We start from the raw sequence: 18,815 nt of genomic DNA, 5'->3' as shown, positions 1-18,815 counted from the left end.
GAGACGGGCAATGAGGCTCGTGAAGGGTCTGGAGAACAAGTCACAAGTCTTATGAGCAGCAGCTGAGGGGACTGGGGTTGTTTAGTCTGGAGAGGAGGAGACTTGGGGGGAACCTTATTGTTCTCTACAACTACTTGAAAGGAGGATGTAGGCAGGTGGGGGTCGATCTCTTCTCCCAGATAGCAAGAGACAGAACAAGAGGGAGTGGCCTGCAGTTATGCCAGGGGAGGTTTAGATTGGATATTAGGAAAAATTTCTGCACTGAAAGGGTTGTCAAGCATTGGAACAGGCTGCCCAGGGAAGCAGTGGAATCACCATCCCTGGAAGTGTTTAAAAAACACACAGCTGCAGTGCTGAGGGACATGGTTTTGTGGTGGACTTGGCAGTCCTGGGTTAACGGTTGGACTTGATGAACATGAAGGTCTTTCCCAACCTAGATGATTCTATGATTCTACGAAATTTCCAGCTTTCATCTTTTCTGTTACAAGGCTTTACGCTCTGGGAGGTACCAATACAATGCCTACAAGTCTTTGAGTTTCATTAAAATGTTTGTTTACAACAAAGTTGGAGGTAAATTTTTCCAAAGTATGTTCTATTTAAATACTGAATGAGTGACAGGAAATTGAGCTATGGTTAAAAATTAATCCTCTGATTAAATCCACAGCCCTTCTTTTCGGTCATGCTGATTGATGGACATCTTGCAGTGCATGTTAATGCTGGAGATAGAGCAAGTACTAGGAAAGTAGTTCTTCAGTCTGCTAATGGAACATACAGTGATGGACAAGAACACTCTGTCATCCTAATCCGGAATAAGAGGTACATGTGACTGCAAGCACTACTACCTGTTTAATTATTGTATGTTGTTAGTTCACTGTGCTCTCCGAGGAACTGCTTTTGTTAGCTCATTAGGTGAAATAATCAGGGCTGTGTTTTTCTGCAGATAATGCAGGTGTTCTGGTTTACATGGTTATTATATATAGCAGTCAGCCACTGATGAAGCTGTCGTTAAAAGCTTTCAAAATCTCCAGACAGCTTGGAAGGAAAAACCTGAGGAAAAACTACTGGTAGGGAAAAAAACAACAACACAGCTATCAAAATAATTTAGGAAGATAGTTGACAAAGCTCTACAATTTACAAATTATCTAAAGAAGGAGGTCTTGTCATTTTAAATCATTGAAAGGATTATCAAAGTGATGGAAACTGCTAGAACAGGACAGTTTTGAATCTGAAAGGAGTGCTTTTCATTTGGAAATGAATGTCTAAGGCATTTGTTGAATGTTTTCCCTACTTTATAATTTTCAGGATCATAACTGTACAGGTGGATGAAAGTAACCCTGCAGAACTGAGGCTTGGTCCATCAGCAGAAATGAGCCCCATGAATATTTCTAACTTCTATGCTGGTGGCGTTCCAGCAGAAGAGGTCATCTTTGGGCTAAAAATGGCTGGCTCCTTCTATGGCTGTATCAGCAATCTTATTTTTAACAAGGAGTAAGTCAGAGGGGTAACTGCCCTGCTTTGGAAAAACCTGTATAGTAATTATTAATTGTAGTTTGTAATCTCCTGCATGACATTTCTCCATTTGCCTGAGTTCTAATGTAAGACAAGCATGGTACTGATGAGTAACAGGCAGAAAATTAATATTGCCAGCTACATTTCCAAATAGTATTAAAAATGTCTTTAATGTCTATAGAGATGCTGCACAAAATGCAACTTTCTCTACTATAGTTCCATCTGCATTCATAGATAGAATATTTTTCCAATAATTTTGTCTATTAATATTGTACTATGGACAGATCATTTGTTACTTCTCAGTCTTCTTGTCCCGGCATGCCACTTCCTTCCCTTTCTCCTATTACTAGTGAAAGACCCTGTAAAATGTTCTCTTTGTGCTTGGAAAATGTTGGAATTTGGGATTTCACCTCTTAAAACGTAGGTGGTTTTAAATCACAGGCCTTTGTATTTCACCACTTCCATGAAGTATGAACATGTGGATATGGACAACTGCTTTTTGTCAGAGAAGCCTAAACCACCCATACAGCCAGAAGATATTGAGATTCAACCTGAGTTTCAGGCTTTACCAGCTCCCCTGAGGCCTCTTACAGATACAAAAAAAGTACGTGTTACAGCAAAGCTTTATTGACTCTTCTAGGAAAGTGTTCAACATCAAGATGCGTTTTAGCTTTGTGGAGAATTTTTCAAAGTACGGACTGTGTATATTTGCTTCTTCTGTAGTATGGAATGGTTCAGTGAACGTAGATTTGAAGTTACTATTTTTTATGGTAAAACTGTGGTATAAACCTTTATGGTAGGTAGCCTGCTGGCCTTTTGGAAGCAAAACGTGGTTAGGTTTATCATTGTTCAGGCAGCAACACTAAAAAAGAAAGAGAAAGTGGAGTGATGATCCCCCAGCAGAAGGACTTGACAGTAACTATTATCTTTATTGTGTTCTGCCAAAGTGGCTCAGTGCTGAGATTTGCCTTAGCTGTGCAGTTCAGCATTCACATGTTTCTGGTCACACACATGCAATCTCTGCTCTGTGTCAAAGAGGAGGCACAAACCATTCCAGAGACACAGTGTCTGAATGCATCTTACATGGCGCCTGTTTCCCCTCACACAGTCCCTGTTCCCAAGGGAGAAGGCAGCATTACTTCTCTCCTTCTGCAGCTGCACTTCTTTATAATGAAGTGTTTCCAAAGCATCCTGAAATCATTTTTCTGTGGCAACAGAAAGCAAGATTTTATACAGCTGTGGCTATAAAAAGAAATAAACCATCCTCCTTAGAGCTAAAGTATAGCTTTGGCTCATACTCTGTTACTCAGCTCTCCATCCACCAAATCATAACAAAAATGTGCGTCCTCACTAAATGGAAAAATATTTCTATCAAGTTTGTGAGATTTTCATGCTGCAATTCTGCCTTCCAGCATTTTTTATCAAAAGGGCTATCAATTAAGACAAATGGTGAATAAATACTTCAAACTACAAACATTTCTCAGTAAAAAAGACCAGTACTGTCTATGAGACTTAGTTTAGTCTTTAGAACTAGTTCTTTCTGAGCCTAAAGATAGCTCAGAGTGGTTGGGAGTTTAGGTAATTGATGTTGCTATATGTTTTGTGGTTATCATATGGCTCAGTTTTGCTCCTTAAAAAGTTCTGCATAGGCACATTGCCATTCAGCACTTGCTTGTCAGCACCTGATACTATTCTTCTTAATAAAGTCCTTTCATTAGCAGGTAGTTTGTGCCAAAGATGAACTACCTGATCATGTTCAAGGTGCTCATCAGTTTGGACTTGCCAAAGGCAGCCACTTGACACTGCTCTTCAGTCAGTCTACTGTCAGAAAGAAGTGAGTATATCCTGAATCACACATGCACACGGTGTGTTGTCTTCAGCTACAAGAAGCATTCATGATGGTTTTCATGACTGACCACTGCATTACCAGCTTTGAACATGGCTTTTGCTTCAGGTTTCTGTGGGTTCCTCATGGAAGAAAGTATTAAGACCACCACAGCGTAATTAATGTCTTTCCCAGGTTTGTGGTCATGAGCTTGACTCATAGTCACATTTTCTCTCCTCAGACTTAAAAGCCCCACTGTACCTCCTGTAAGTATTTTGATTTCTATTTTCTACATACAGAGCTCAGCTGGTCCCTGCTTCTTTGACTGATGCAGATAACATCTTGCCCTCTCCTCTGGATTTTCTACAGTTGCACCTTCCATGTCTGCTTCATTCCCCAGGTCACTGAAGGAGATAAGACTACTAAGAAGAATCATTCTTTGAGACTTAATGTGTGATAGCCTCTCTGCCACTCTTACTTGTTTGAGGGGCTCCCAACAATGTCCCCAAAACACAGCCTGCAAGCCATTTGCATATGATTCCTTCCACTCAGGAAGCCTCTGCAGGCATTGAGAAAAGAGCTTTTTTTCCTTTTTGTAACTATTGAACATAAGGACGTTGCAGAGGATTGATGCTATGTAGTCTATACCTAGTGTCTCCATAATAAATGATGCAATCAGCTTCTGTACCTCTTAAGCCTCCCTCTGTTCTGTCTGCCCATTATATCCCAGCAAGCCTGCCTGATAGTAATGGTTGCCATCACATTATCCTGGAATTTGTTCCTTTCCTGAGGCAGTAGGCAAGCGTGCAGTCACAAAGAGCTGAGCCTGTCTCTCTTCAAGACCAGCTCAGTCTGTGACAAGCACTTTTACTGTCTCTGATAGGTACAGCACTGATTTCTATTAGGAAATACATTATAGGTCATGCTTTCTTAGAATCAATGCAAATTCTTACGTTTCTGCCCTTTGTAGTAATAAGTTTCCTTTCATAATAATAAATTGGTTAAGGCTGTTCTCTGCCTCCAAGAAAGCTTTTTATCAATGCAGTCCGTAACACTGAATTTTTATTGTCTAGGCTTTCTGTCCAGCTGAATCTCAGGACCTTTGCCTCCAGTGGCCTGATTTACTACATGGCTCACCAGAACCAGGTTGATTATGCAGCCCTACAGCTTCATGGGGGACAGCTCCATTTCTCATTTGATCTAGGCAAAGGAAAAGCAGTAGCTTTTCATCCTGCTGTTATCAGTGATGGAAAATGGCATACGGTAGGTAGTCACCAGTCTTGTACTCCATTTTCTCTTCCCTGAAGTTACTGGGGTGGTTCTTCCATACCTTTCCTGTATGCTTTCTGTGTGGCAAAGGCAAACAAGTTTTAACTCAGTCATGAGACCATTCAGATAACTTGTGTTTGAGTATAATTATTTGCTTTTAAAATTATAAATTATTCATTAATTCCAGCATCCAACTCCTGTCAAGTACGTCAGATTATTTAGAAATAAAATAGTTCACCAACCATGTCATCTTCAATGGAGGAGAAACCAACAGAGAGGTCTAGACGCTCTGACTTTTTCTACAGAGAGCTTTCCATGCACTATGTCTCCAAAGAGGTGCAACTGACTGTGTGACAGGGGGAAAGAGATTTGTGGGTGCAGTTTCTCCCTTATCCCGCTTATTACTTAACACCTGAGCATGTCATACCAGCTAATGCTAGCAGGGAAGCACTTTCCTTTCCTTTTCTTGGTTGACGCAACATGAGAAAGGTAGACTTCTAGAATGAATGGAGGCTGGAGGGTGAGGACTTGGCATAAGGAGAATTTGAGGAGAAATTATGGCTACAGCTTTTAGGTGTTACCTAGCATTCAGGGCCTTCTGAAAGGCTCCGTGTCAGCCTCTGTTGGCCCAGTTCCTCTGAGCGACCCCCATGCTGCTAGCTCTGGCAGCTAGCATTTCTTCATGAGAAAGGACTGTGATGTCTGCACGAGTTTTAAAAGCAACTCTGACCAGGCACTTTCTGACACAAATCTGCCACCTCTCCTATGTGCCTTGGGAATCAGCAGAGTGTTATTTTTGCTTTTCATATATAATCAGCAGAAGAAAACCCAGCAAAAACTAACATAAAGCAAATGTGAACTTCCGTCAGGGAGAGCTATCACAGTTAAGCTCTGTTGCCTACCCTGAAAGGACTAACGGTCCAGGATTTACAGCTGCATGTTTAAAATTAAATACACTCATGTAAAACTCATACTCATGCTATCCACTTTTTAAGAGATGAACAGATTTCATATGAGAGCTGACCTACCTTTAACACCCAGGACGTAAAAACATGAGTTTGAACCTCTTTTTGGAGGCTGAGCCACACCACTTCACAGCTGGGGTTGATTACTGAAGTAGCTCTACAATCAATTTAAGCTAATATGCTTTGCTGCCGAAGGAAGCACTTCTTTCCATTCCCTGCCACCTGCTCATCTCACCCTGCTGTACCGCTCAATCCCCTTACCGACCCAAATGTTTGTGAAACCTCATGTTGGACCTGGTTAGGATTCTGAGTGGGGCTAAAAGTAACCATGGAAGAATAAATGACTAGCCGACTTCAAATACAGTCCCTCATCTGCACGTAATTGCTTTCATCCAGGGAAGGCATAGGGGCATGACCAAACAAGATGGACAGAACTGGAAAGCTTTTTGGTCATAACCAGTTCAGCACTGCCCATCACAAAATTACAACATAGGAGCGTGCACTTCAGAGAGCTAACATGGCTCAGCTGGTGAGCAGCACAATAGTCACAGAAGACTAGCACAGTACTCCCTTCTTCAAACTCAGTGATGTACTTATATCCTAAGGCAATAAACTAGTGGTGTTAAACAATGATTGTTAAGATGCTGAAAACTTATGCAGGACAACATGCAATCGTTGTGAGCCGTTGAGGAGGTGAGCAAGAGTTTAGCTGCTCAGTTGCATTCTGAAATGGCCTCAGCCTCACAATGAATTTCAAGAGGATGCCTCAGTACAGTATGTCAAAGCAATCTTACCACTAAAAAATTATCTTGCTTCTGTTGCAAATGATGACTAGGTAACTGTTTCAGCTTACTGATTCATGTTTGCGTGCTCTCATTTTTGCCAGATAAAGACGGAATACTTCAAAAGAAGAGGTGCAATCATTGTGGATGGACAGGAACTGGTAGCCGTCAGTGCTCTGGGAGATGGTAGCACTTTGGATGTGGAGGGAAAGCTGTACTTGGGGGGACTCCCCTTAGACTACGTGCCAAAGAATCTTGGGAATGTAAGAAAGTTTGTGGTGGTGGGGTGTCTGACATTTTGCAATGCTAGAATGAGCATATTGCATCAAACCCATCTAATTCAGTATCCTGTCTCTTGATGGGCAAAAAAGAAGTACTTAGGGAAAGAAACAGCAAAGAAAGTAATGACACTTTACCAGATCAATCTTTCCAGCTTTCTAAAGCTTGGCAACTCTAGCTAGAGCTTGTATCCTTGTGTTTTAATAATAGTCCTTAATATATTTTTTTCTTCTATCAATCTCTCTGTTAAAAATAGATGAAGAATATATATTCCTGTGTTTCATAGTATAAGATAAAAATATGTCCTAAATATCAAACATTTTGGTACCTAAATCCTATTGCATTCAAATAGGAATTAGGTGCCTTTAAATAATCTCTGAAGGGCTGACTTCACCTGTCTGAGGTTAAAGCATGCTTTTTACACATGGTTTTAGAGGGTACGTTATTGTTGCCTGTCTTCTTGGTCAGCTGTTATCTCAAGGAGGATTCCAGTGATGATAATGTTTCTCAATTCCTGAGCATACTTCCTTCATCCATGCTTTTTAATTGGATAATGGAGCTAACAATATTTTAATACTTTGGGCCTGCAATTGCTGAAAATAGTAATAGTGGGAAATTCTAATGAATCTTTTCTTCTGGATAGAACTCTGGCAATCTATACTTGCAAAATGTTGTACAAAATCTTGATTTACTTGTTAATTTGCTGAAGCACGTTTGGAACGTCTTTAGCTGTTGGACATATTGCTGCTCACATTCAAACAAATACAATTCTTTCTATATGTTAGAGTATAAACTGTGTTTCTAAACAATATTGATTTTGACTTTGTGTACGTTTGCAACCTTATATAAGTATATGTAATAATATAATTTTAATTCCATAAATATTTTGGATCCTGCCGTGTTTTGTTTAGAGAGTTTTTTATTTACAATAACGTCAAGTGAATCACTAAAAGAGCATTGCAGCAGTTTGTATTACACATTAACTCTTACATTTCAATATGCTTAGGTGACTCACAGTATTCCTGCCTGCATTGGTAACATGACGATTAATAGCAAACCACTGGACAATGAGAGCCCTGTCTCCATCTTTGCTGTGAACAAATGCTATGTAACAGTGCAGGACGGTACTTTCTTTGATGGGAGCGGCTTTGCTGCTCTTGGTAAGTGTCATTAAATGAAAGCATTACCTTGCTGAATTAATGTTAATGGAAATATATTATTTTTAGGTCCTGCTGGAACTATCTGTAATTAATTGACTCTTCACACAAAGAGTTCATGTCATGCATATGTATTTCTAACGGGGTGCCTTTACTCCATACATCCCAAAGTGGTAATTTCTGCAAAGGGCTGTCTTCCGCAAATGAAAGAGCTAATGGTACTAGTACTGGGAAAGAAATGAATTACCTCTTTCTTCAGCTAAGAATATCCATGTTCATGATGTTAAGTTCTGTTGAAAGGTATGGAGATAAAAGACGTACAGGACTTATGCAGTAGCGTGAAGGATTACATCTGTACTCTTTACTGTTTCTTATGAATGAGACAGAATATATTAAATTAAATTAATTGAAAGAAAGCTTATTTGGGAATTTATCTTTCCCAGTATAAAATGTGAATTACGACTTCGGAAAACTTACTTTCCGGAGGTTCTGCAAGGTTGTACCCCAGCAGAATAATCAACAAGCTTTTTAGGCCTTTTAATGACAGTGTATATATTCTACCTTGTAATGTGGTTTACAAGTCTTCTGATTGAAGCTTACAACTTCTTTTCAGTCAGGGAAGGTTACAAAGTGCGGTCTGATGTGAACATCACACTGGAGTTTCGTACAACAGCGGAGCATGGCGTTCTTCTTGGGGTTAGCAGTGCTAAGGTTGATGCCATTGGACTGGAGATTGTAAATCGCAAGGTAGGGTGCCCTGTGCTAGCACACTCATTTCACAAGGCTGGCTTAAAACTGGCAGACTAGAACTGTTGGGTAGCACTACATAGACACCAGTGAAATGTGATGGAGGCAAAATGTCTAAACCAAGTCCCCACGGGACTAGTATGGGACAGACTTTTCAGTCTCGAAGTTTTTCATCATCATCACATGATAAAATGTGAGATTAGCAGAAGTCACTGGAACTTTTTGCCTTTTTAATTAGTGTGATTTATATTAGTCTGCAGCCACTGTGACCTCCTGTACTACGAATCTTGTATGTTAGACCAAATTTATACCTTTCTTGTCGCTTAATACTTTTTTCTGCCATAGAGAAACACTTGTCCTTGATAAACATATCATTGCATGTAGAAAGCACACAGTTTTATAGTATCTTTTTCAATATTCATGAACAATTATCTCACTCTCTACTTCTACTGGCCATTATGCTCCATAAACCTTTTAACAATCAATACATAGTTCTCCACTCATGTCCTGCATAAAAAATGTATACTTAATTGCTCCTAAGTGTTTCCTTTTCTTTGAAATAGCTCATTTTTTATTCAAAATTTCCTAGCTAGAGACAGTGTTAAATATCACTGTTTCTGTGGGACATACTTTCTCAGTTAATATTTGCATATTAATCCTCACCACAGAGTTGAGGAAATATCTACTGCTTTGAAAAATAAATACATGAAATAAGTCAACACCTGTATTGGCAATGACAAGTGCTTTCAGTCCATTCTCTTTCTCTTCAGTTAGAGTGGGTCTTCTTTCAGATCTGAGGTCTCTTTGCTTCTGTGACTTGATTTGTATTTGTAAGAAACATTGAAATCACGGATGAAGTGTACCAAGCTAACCTAATGGACCATTGCATTGATAGATCTTTCAGGTTTTAAAGATATTTCAATAAGGACACACTCTGTCCATCAAAGTAAATACTAGCTTTGCATAATGACCAAACATTTATTAAAACGGAAATCTCTGCACCAGCATGATTGTGCTTTTATCTAGGCAAATTAGTTCATGTATTCTTACTTTATATCTATCTTTATTGGCATCTGGCTGTTTATACAGGTTTTATTCCATGTCAACAATGGAGCTGGCAGAATAACAGCTACATATGAACCAAGAGGCACAAATAGTTTGTGCGATGGAAAATGGCACAAGCTTCAAGCAAACAAAAGCAAACATCGCATTTCACTGATAATTGATGGGAATTTGGTTCAAACTGATAACCCCTACATCCAGTCAACATCTGCAGATACAAACAATCCCATTTATGTTGGAGGCTATCCTGGTAGGTACAATAATATTTCTCTTCCCTTCATTCCCTCCTGCTCTCAGTCTCTCATAAGAATGATTCTTAACACATGCCCTCTTTTCCACCCCTCCTTTCTCCTGTCCTCCCTCTCTTCCCCTGTTTCTCTCACTCTGATCCATGAGGTTCATGATTGAATTATAAATCATAATTACCATTTTCCACGTTGTTCCTGAGATCACAACGTATTAATATTTGTGTATATTGTCTTGGTGGGGGACTGCATTTAACTGTTGAGTTTGTTGGCAAGATCAATGGAACTCCTATCACTTTCCTACACAAACGTGCTCCTTAGTTTCTGAGAAGGATTTCCTCCACATGGTTTGTCTTTCACAGTCTCTCTCAGACTTCACAACATCTCTGCCTGTGTATGCTGAGGCGCAGTTCTCTTGCAGTCAGACTCATATTAAGGCTTTCCTTTACATTCATTTAAGTAAGGTTTCTATAGTGCTTTTCTTTGCTTTATTTTGGCTGATATTCCATGTCATGGGCTCTGCAGACAGAAGTCAAGCTGCTGGAGATGAACATGCATTTCCCTTGTTCCGTGCAAATTCCTTTCTGAAATTTGTCAATCATACTACAATGGTAATATAAAAAGATAGTAACATGAAAAATATAAAATTTAATTACTTTTCAATTAGTTGTACAACTCATTAGCTGATAATTTGAGCTAAGACAATGTATTCATCAAGAGGATTGAATTGTGAAGGTTTCACCTATTTGCAGGCATGATTTTTAATGAACACATCAGTACTGAGAGTAGGCTTCACATGATTTTGAATATCTTATGATTCTAAACATAGCATAAAATGTCCATATTCGTTTGTCTCTGAAACAGCTGTTACAGTTTATCAGTTCAGATATTTCCATTTGTGTGAAAACAGAGTGATGAGGTCTAAAGGGGAAACTCAGCTTTTAAATATTTGGAAAGCTTCAGGGATAATAGCTTGAAATGTTACAGAGCCTTCTGTTGGACAAGGTTTTGGTGCTTTATGGAAAATGAATTAACCAGATCTTGAATAATATTTGGTCTTCCTTGAATACTAAATGGCCTTATCAACATCTTGTGAACTCCTTTTTTTTTTTTTTTTTTTTTTCTTCCCAATAGGGTAATGTGATACTATTGCTCTTTCAGTGCTCCATCTGTAAAGATTAGGGTTCATACAGAAAGAAATTCTTCAGTTTAGTACAGTACTGCAGAAAAGGAATGAATTGTTTCACAGGTTCTATGGAAAAAAACAGTCGGGCTCTACCAACCTCATGATTTGCTTTGCTGATGGAGTCCATGACATCTCAGCTGTTGCTTCATATTCTGCCAGTTTCAATTTTAACATGGAAGACACCTATGTAGGGTGGCTTTCTCCTCCCTTCCCCTTTCTTATCTCTCATTGTTCCCTGGGACAACTTATTTCTGCAAACTCTGCACAAGTTATCCCAGTGCATGGCTTACGCTTGAAGGCAGCAGTGGCTGTCTATGGTGGGATGTCCCAGATGATCCAAATGCTAATTGAACTTGGTGCTCCTCGGGAAGGAGGGGAAGGAGTTGAATAATAACCTGGATCTTTGTATTGTTTCAGTTCACTGGAAATAGATTCTACATATTTCAATTTGTTTTTCAGCTGATGTGAAGCAAAACTGCCTCACGAGCAAGAGCTCATTCCATGGCTGTTTGAGGAACCTCGTGTTAACCAAGGGCCAACAAGCAGAGTTGTTTGATTTCAGCAGAGCTTTTGACCTGCGTGGAGTCTTCCCTCATTCCTGCCCTGGGGCTGAGCACTGAACTGCAGCAAAGCCTGTCTGGACTGAGAGAGGGTTTTTTTGTTGATCTGTTATTTTTCAGTCCCATTTCATAATGAAAAGAAGAATTGGTGAGAGCCTGCATCTCTTTGATTTTATGGCTGTTTTCCAACTCAGGACATTTATTTTTTTTTTAGCCAGAAGCTCTATGTCTGCATTTTAACTAAATGGTTGTAAACAACAAATACCTCTGCCACAAATGTTAATGGCATTAATTGGGTATTTTTCTTTTGGGAATTTTTATTAATCAGTGTTTACAGTATGTTTTCTTTTGATTACTTGACAGTATTTCATTATCTTGTGTGGTGCTCATTTTATAAAAAGGTAATAATTTTGGACCACATAGTAAAATCACAATAAACTATGCATAATTTCATGTAGTTGAGTCATCTGTACGTTTCAGTTAGAAAGAGCCAGAAGACTAAAAAGTGAAAACTACAAGTGGATATAGTCCAGCAGAGGGAGCAGGAGACTAAAGGCATAATTTTGAAGGTTTGGGATTCAAAGTCTAATGAATAGAATTTTCTTATTTATACTTTATGTGGTAGCTCAAATCCCTTTTCTTCCTGCTTTAACATCCAGTGCTTCCAACCCCCATTATAGCTACATTGCATAGGAGGATTATGTTCCCATTTATGCCTTCATGTAATTGGTGGCAAGACAAGCAGCAACTCCATGGCACAGAGACATGTATGAAGTGTCATGCTGGTGAAGAAACAATTTGGGTATGGTTTGGGAACAACTGTATTTTGGCAATGAGAATGAATGCATCTTGGGAAGGCAGTATTTCTTGCAGGACACAGGGAAGTAACTTGGTGCTCTGAGATTCCTAATTCACAGGCCAGTCAGAAGTTCCATCTTTATCTGTTTTTGTAATGTGCTCATCTCTGTTTCTAAAATGAGTCTTCAGGTAGTTGCACTTGAGCCAGGTTTGGGGGGCACGCGCTCGATCGGACTCAAGTAAGGACATCCATTCATCAACTGCCCAGATCATTGAGCAGTGACAGACACATCTCATACTTGAAGATGCATCTGTAATAAACATAGTTTTTTACAAGTCACTTCCATCTCCTTCTTTCTCTTAGAACTAGAAGTATTTTTGTTTCCTCCTTACAGTTTTGTTTGGCTTTGACTACGCATTTTTACAATTCCTTCTAAAGTCATTTTTGCTCTATGTATTTCATACTAGTTTAAAAAAGACTGCCTCAAATGAAGCCACAAAGCAGTTTGTCATTGATTTCAATGAGGCAGGAGACAAATCACTGTCATTTTATGTCTTGCATTGAGGTAGTCCAAGAGAAGAGCTCCTGGAGCAAAGAATTCTCCTCCACTTGAACAGGGATGGCAGAATGTGGTCCTTTGTGTAGCTAACTGCTCAGGTGCTATAACAACATAGTTGCTTTTAAGACAGACTCACCACTGCTTTTTGCAATTGTTGTCGCTTGCTTCTATCCAGAAACCATGTATTTAGATTTGAAGAGCTTACTTTGTTGGTATTGGGTTTTATTTTTGACATGGATACAATACAATGGACATATTCTGCTGTACAAATACATTTATGTGTGGGCTTACTTCCACAAAACACATAACATAATGAGGATGGTAAGGGAAACATACATACAAACATTTTGCTTTGATTAGTGGCATCGTATTATTTTCCAGAGAAGACACACATTAATGGAAAGCCATTGAAAAGTAAAAACTGAAACACAGTACGTTTGTATTTGTTGTCTGTTAACCCCAAGATCTGATCTCATAAAGTTCACATTACAAGCAGTAATTGAGGCAACACGGTTTGGCTAAAATTTCATCCATATCCTGAAATACGTGGTTTAATACATATCTGGTAATTTCCAAATCTTGCCCTTTAGAAGGAGAAACATTTTATTAATGTAAAAGACTAGTGGAGAGGTGAAATTAATAATAGAAAAATTTGGAATGGTAAACTAAGCCAAAATATTTTTCCTGGAAAATGCAGAGTGAGGTAGTTAATATTATACATAGACACAGACACATTTGCACACATGCATACATTCTAATGACGTTAGCTGTGTAAACAGGTTAGAGCATTCCAGTCTGTTTCCGATACCTGCTTCTTGCAATATACTCTCTCTCTCTGTTGATATGCAAAATGCTGTCTTTGTAGAATCATAAATACTTGAGGCTTCTTTGGAGTTCACTGAATAAGTTTCTCCCTGCTCACTACCGCTTTCTCATTAATAGCTTTCCACATATGTTGCTTTTTTTGAGGTGACAACCCTATCATAACTTGGTTTTGACTTGAAAGAACAAAATTCCTGGTGCCTCCACCAGTATTTTGAAATATAAGGCCTAAAGTTGAGACCTTGTATTAAAAAATGTCACAGAGATTGTTCAGTTTGTCTGCTGCATATTAAATCAAGTTAGTGTACCACAACAACACAAAACAATTTAATGCATAACAGTATTAACCACAGTATGTATGGGTCATTAGGTCCATTTGTATCAGGAAAGAACCTTTCCATTCTGTTTCAGAGACAGCAAGTATTTGGCAGTGCTGTAGTAGTCTGGGCACTGTACACAAAATTTAGTTCATTTGCAGATATGCATGTCTTATAAAGTTGTAGGCAATTTAATATAAAACAAGCGTTCACAGGGTGGTTTTAATTACATCAGATCTGGCTTTCCTAAGTTGTGAAGTGGTAAAAGGTGAGAGTCTTCCAAAAATCCCTTGTATCCTGTATGGAATACAGTGAGCTCTATTTCAGAAAGGATTTAGATGAAGTCCTCATTTCAGGGTCCAGAACATGCTGAGCACGTTACAGTGTGAACGCATGGGTGCTCTGTACTTTCCCTTGTGCAGCCACTGAGAGCAAAGAGTGAAGTGAGCAGGCAAGACGGTGGAGGTCAGTGTATTTGTCTGAGAGTACTGTAGAATGTTACCTCATTTGCCCCAACATTTCAAATTCTTTGGTTACACTTTCTGTATAGTCATAGAAGCTCTTTCGTTGGCTATAAATACAGTGATGCTTAGCATTTATATGATGTTCTTTATATTCAAAGCACTTTGCACGTAAAATCCCTTTGCTGAGTTTGTCCTTCCTGGGTGGATGTTTGTAACTCCTGATCTGTTCAGGGAGTTGTTTGGCTGCATCCAGGAGCAGAATTTAACTCGACTAATTCTCATGTTACCTTTATAAGGAAAGCACTAGTCCTGTTTTACAGCTAAAAGAAAATGGCAGCACAATAGAAAAAGTTGTCCATTGCCACAGAGGGAACTGAAGGCGATCGGGAACAAAGCACCTGACAAAATGTTTATGCTTAGTCCTATGAACAAATCACAGATCTACAATCTCTTGTATACTTAAAATAAATAGTTGTCAAAATAAGCAGTGTATTTCGTAAGACAACTGTTCTGGTCTTTTCCTGGCCACAGCTATGCATCCATTGGTGTTAAGACATAAAAACCAGTAAAGTTGGAAGTTTCACTCTTTTAAAGAAAGTGATCTGCCCTCTGTAGATGTTATTATTGCTGGTAAAATTACTGATTTAATATTGATTTCTTTCACTGAACACTAGCAATGAAAGTTAAGTACTGGAGAACATTATTAACTTTGAAAAGGGTTTCTAGAATGTGCAAATCTTCCTTGGACAGCTTCAGCAGAGCACCACAAGTTACAGGCTCTCTCTGCAGGACAACGTACTTCACATTCACCTGGAGGACTTGGTTCAGAACACTTTTGCATTGCTACCTGGTAAACAGAGCACTAGCTGCTGCCTCATCTGTGTCTCCAGATCAGGAACAAAACACACTGCTCAAACTGTGAGTGAATTCATTGTGCAATATCATCATCCACGACGGAGACTTTGCAGTGCGTTTGAAGGCATTAGTTCCCATTTTTTGCATAAGACCAAGATGAAAAAAGTACTTGCTGTTTTCCAGAGACTTGCGATTTCCCTACTCAACAAACAGGGTTTACTTCTATAAAGTATAGCCCAAAACAAGGGGATTAGGTGAAGAATGGTGCTCACTTTTGTGACTGGCTACAAACTAGACGTACTGTCTTAGATTTGCTGTGCTGCATTCCCAGTGCGGCTGCAGCCGACTCTTGTCAGCCTCTGTGTTTTCATAGACCGCATGCCATCTGTAAAAGGAGCTGCAATTTGCCACGTATTGGTAAAACCCCCAGCACAACTGGACCTAGTTTGGCTACAGTTTTGAGGCCCTAATATGTAAATGTTAAATAAGGGTATTAAATCCCTCTGCTCATTGGAAGCTCTTTTTCTTTGCCATGCTGTATTATACATGATCCAGACAAAGATCTCTCTTCTTAATGCAGCTGAATAGTATAAAAGTTGCTTACATATTAAAGCTAAAATAAAAAAAAAAGAGAAAAACAATTAGGTTACAAATTAAGAAACTATAATGTTTAACAAAAAAGATGATGGCTGTAAGAGGCACCATTAACACCTCTTTCCTATTATGGCATTACACAGACTTAAATTTGAGAGTATCAAGTCAAAGACAGAGCCAGAGGAGTATTCCCCTTCTCATCGAGCATTTGTCTCTCAAAGCTTGTGTGTGTGGTAGTGGGAGGAAGGAGAAAATGGTTTGTGGCGCTACAATTGCACACAGTAATGTGATCCAGACAGACAATTTTGGAAGACTGGTAGTAGTATATACAGTGGTACATACATAAAGCAGTATAGCCGTCTATACAGTAGTTCTTCCTCCTGCCTCTCTCCCTCCCCCAATATCAGATACTCATGAGGAGCGACTGAGAAACATAAATATTGCAGTAACACAGACCGTACAGGTTTGCTTTCAGCAGAAAGGTTTGATGTTTTTACACAGCTACATCTTGGCACTGCTGCAGGTTGAGCTCCTCTCTTCCACACTTGACAGATGCCTTTTCTTGAACGTCTCTGTGATGCTTCTGTGTTATGCTGTGGTCGGTAGTGTTTCATGCATCCTCAGATGCCTCTGGATTCTTTCAAAAAATTAATGTTCTAACACTAGGTCAGGAAATTAACAACTCTGTATGTGACAGGTTGTTTTCTGTGCACCGTACCTTGGTCCACCCTCCTTAACTCCTGGGCCAACTGGCACAAGTGTAATCCATATGAAAGAGTAACTGATGTGATATTTTCCAATGGTCCAGAAGCTGGAGTGATAATGCTTATACCAAAAGCAGTACATGGTGACAGTCAGTTGGACAGTACGGTAGGAAGGAATGAGGTTCTGTAGCTACCATTTTGTTTCATCTCTGGCAAGAGCTTCTGTAAAAGGACAGGCATCACTGTTGTCCATTTGGCTTTCTTCCAGCACACTGTAGCCTTCTGTTTCAGCTTGCTTTTGGTTTTATCACCCACTCTGCCTGAGGATTTGCATGGTAAACGTCTAACATGTATGCATCCGGATCCAAACAGTGCTGACCTGAAACGGAAACCAGCAGCCATGAATCATAGGATTTTTTGAGCACATTAGTAAATGGGACAGAGCAATGTTAAAATGTCCTTGAATGTATCTCTGAGTTACACACAATGAGCCCGATTTGGTGTGTCCAGCTAACATCTTGCCTGGGTACAGACAGGGGCTTTGGTAAATCTGCCAGTGATTTTACTCACTGAGAGTCATGAATTCACTTCTACTTCCAGGCAAGATGCCCTGCAGCACACCGAGTTGTGGACAAGACATTTAGTCAAATGGTGAACAAATATTACGGTTTCTTTAGAAGCACTAACAACGCTGTAACTGTAAATACCACAGTATGAGGGTTTTTTATTTCTAAGGTGTTACTGGGCTGGAATTGCAACTCTGTGACTTTGTTTCTACACTATTTTTAAATGCTAAAAAAAGAGCTTTGTAGACTACGTGTTCCCATCCAGCCACGACCTTGTAAAGAAACACAGGGACTATATCAAGGCTTTTGGCAGTTGCTGTTTTGCTGTTTTGTTTTTTTTTAAAAAAAGTTCTCTAAAGTCTGGCCATTTGAGGGTTTCGTTAGGTGGTGAGTGGGAATAGGAGTTGGGTGGCTGGGCAGTCCCTGCTGCTTTGCCACAGAAAGAGGCATTTGGTGCCTCTTAATTGAGTAATAAGGCAATAAATTCCTGAGTGAAGTTGATTTGTTGGACTGTACTGCATTTACACTGGATGATGGAGCCATTTAACTGGTGAGGTTACATTACTGTGACACAACGGATTTTGGTAAATTTTTTGTAGTTCCTTTTAAGGTCACTGGGGTCCTAATAATTTTATTCAAGTGAAAGCAATATAAATGAATTAATGCACAATCAGCGTACTAAGATGCCCTGAAAGATCTAGGACTATAAACATAATTGTAAGTGAAGAGGCAAATTAAACATCCAAATTTTTGAAAGAGCATGGTGGGAATACTGGGAATTGTTTCACAAGGCTGTTAGGATTTTCTCTCTTTTTAGCATCAGTTGGTCGTCCTGTTTAGCCAGGGAAAACCCCCACACTAATTGAATTTAGTTTTGTATTTAGCTTCAGTAGGCTGCTTCTTGACTGCAGCTGAAGCAAGTCTATGATGTTTTGTAATAACTTTATAGAAACTGTTTAGCTGAATCTAGCAGAATTAAGGAATAATCTGATCACACAGATGACAAAAGACTCCAACACAGCATCCAGAATTTTTATGTGATAGAGAAAGGAGAGAGTCGGGACTGTGCAATATCAAAATAAAATCTGGGTTTTGACCTTTAGGCCAGGACCTTGTGTTGCAAGCCACTGCTATTAGAAAAATGTCACCGCAAGAAACACAGAAGAAAACAAAATGCTTACGGCAAGGGATTTACAAATGAAGTAACTCACATGGATTAGTAGGAGTATAGTACACCCATACATGCAGGGGATGAATTCTCAACTCTATGGCTTTTATCTGTGGGAGATTAGCACCTCAGTGCAGTGAGGGAGAAATGGGTCTTGGGAAAAGGCTTGACAGAAAAGTGATGTGCTCTCAAAAGGACTAAACATGGAAAAATGCTCAGTTATGACAGTGAGAGAGATAAACAAAAGGTCTGATGAATCTGGCAAGATGAAGTCCTGCTGAAGTCCAGCCATCAGGTCACTGTCCTGTGGGATGCCCCTCCAGTCTCGCTGCAGAGGGAAGAAATTGTTACATTGATTTTAACAGCTTTTGGGTCAGGCTC

At 39.4% G+C, this 18,815-nt stretch overlaps 2 protein-coding genes across 3 annotated transcripts in view; one reads left to right on the top strand and one right to left on the bottom strand.

Annotated features, from left to right (window-relative positions):
- LAMA1 (laminin subunit alpha 1) overlaps positions 1-16,594 on the top strand; it is a 111,646-nt gene extending 95,052 nt beyond the window's left edge. Inside the window, exons 54-63 of the mRNA XM_056331447.1 lie at positions 665-816; positions 1,303-1,488; positions 1,951-2,113; positions 3,231-3,343; positions 4,408-4,597; positions 6,455-6,613; positions 7,636-7,789; positions 8,400-8,533; positions 9,623-9,845; positions 11,486-16,594. Coding sequence (XP_056187422.1) covers positions 665-816; positions 1,303-1,488; positions 1,951-2,113; positions 3,231-3,343; positions 4,408-4,597; positions 6,455-6,613; positions 7,636-7,789; positions 8,400-8,533; positions 9,623-9,845; positions 11,486-11,646 — 1,635 coding nt within the window. The 3' untranslated portion in view covers positions 11,647-16,594. The remainder of the gene's footprint in view (positions 1-664; positions 817-1,302; positions 1,489-1,950; positions 2,114-3,230; positions 3,344-4,407; positions 4,598-6,454; positions 6,614-7,635; positions 7,790-8,399; positions 8,534-9,622; positions 9,846-11,485) is intronic.
- Positions 13,146-18,815, bottom strand: part of ARHGAP28 (Rho GTPase activating protein 28) — an 80,262-nt gene continuing 74,592 nt past the window's right edge. For both annotated transcript variants that reach the window (XM_056331444.1, XM_056331445.1), the window contains exon 15: positions 13,146-17,079. In XM_056331444.1, coding sequence (XP_056187419.1) covers positions 16,988-17,079 — 92 coding nt within the window. In that variant the 3' untranslated portion in view covers positions 13,146-16,987. The remainder of the gene's footprint in view (positions 17,080-18,815) is intronic.

Source organism: Falco biarmicus, chromosome 3 (assembly GCF_023638135.1).
Source record: "Falco biarmicus isolate bFalBia1 chromosome 3, bFalBia1.pri, whole genome shotgun sequence".
NCBI lineage: Eukaryota > Metazoa > Chordata > Aves > Falconiformes > Falconidae > Falco > Falco biarmicus.
The sequence above is the reverse complement of the archived record's forward strand: the minus strand, read 5'-3'. Positions and strand labels throughout refer to the sequence as shown.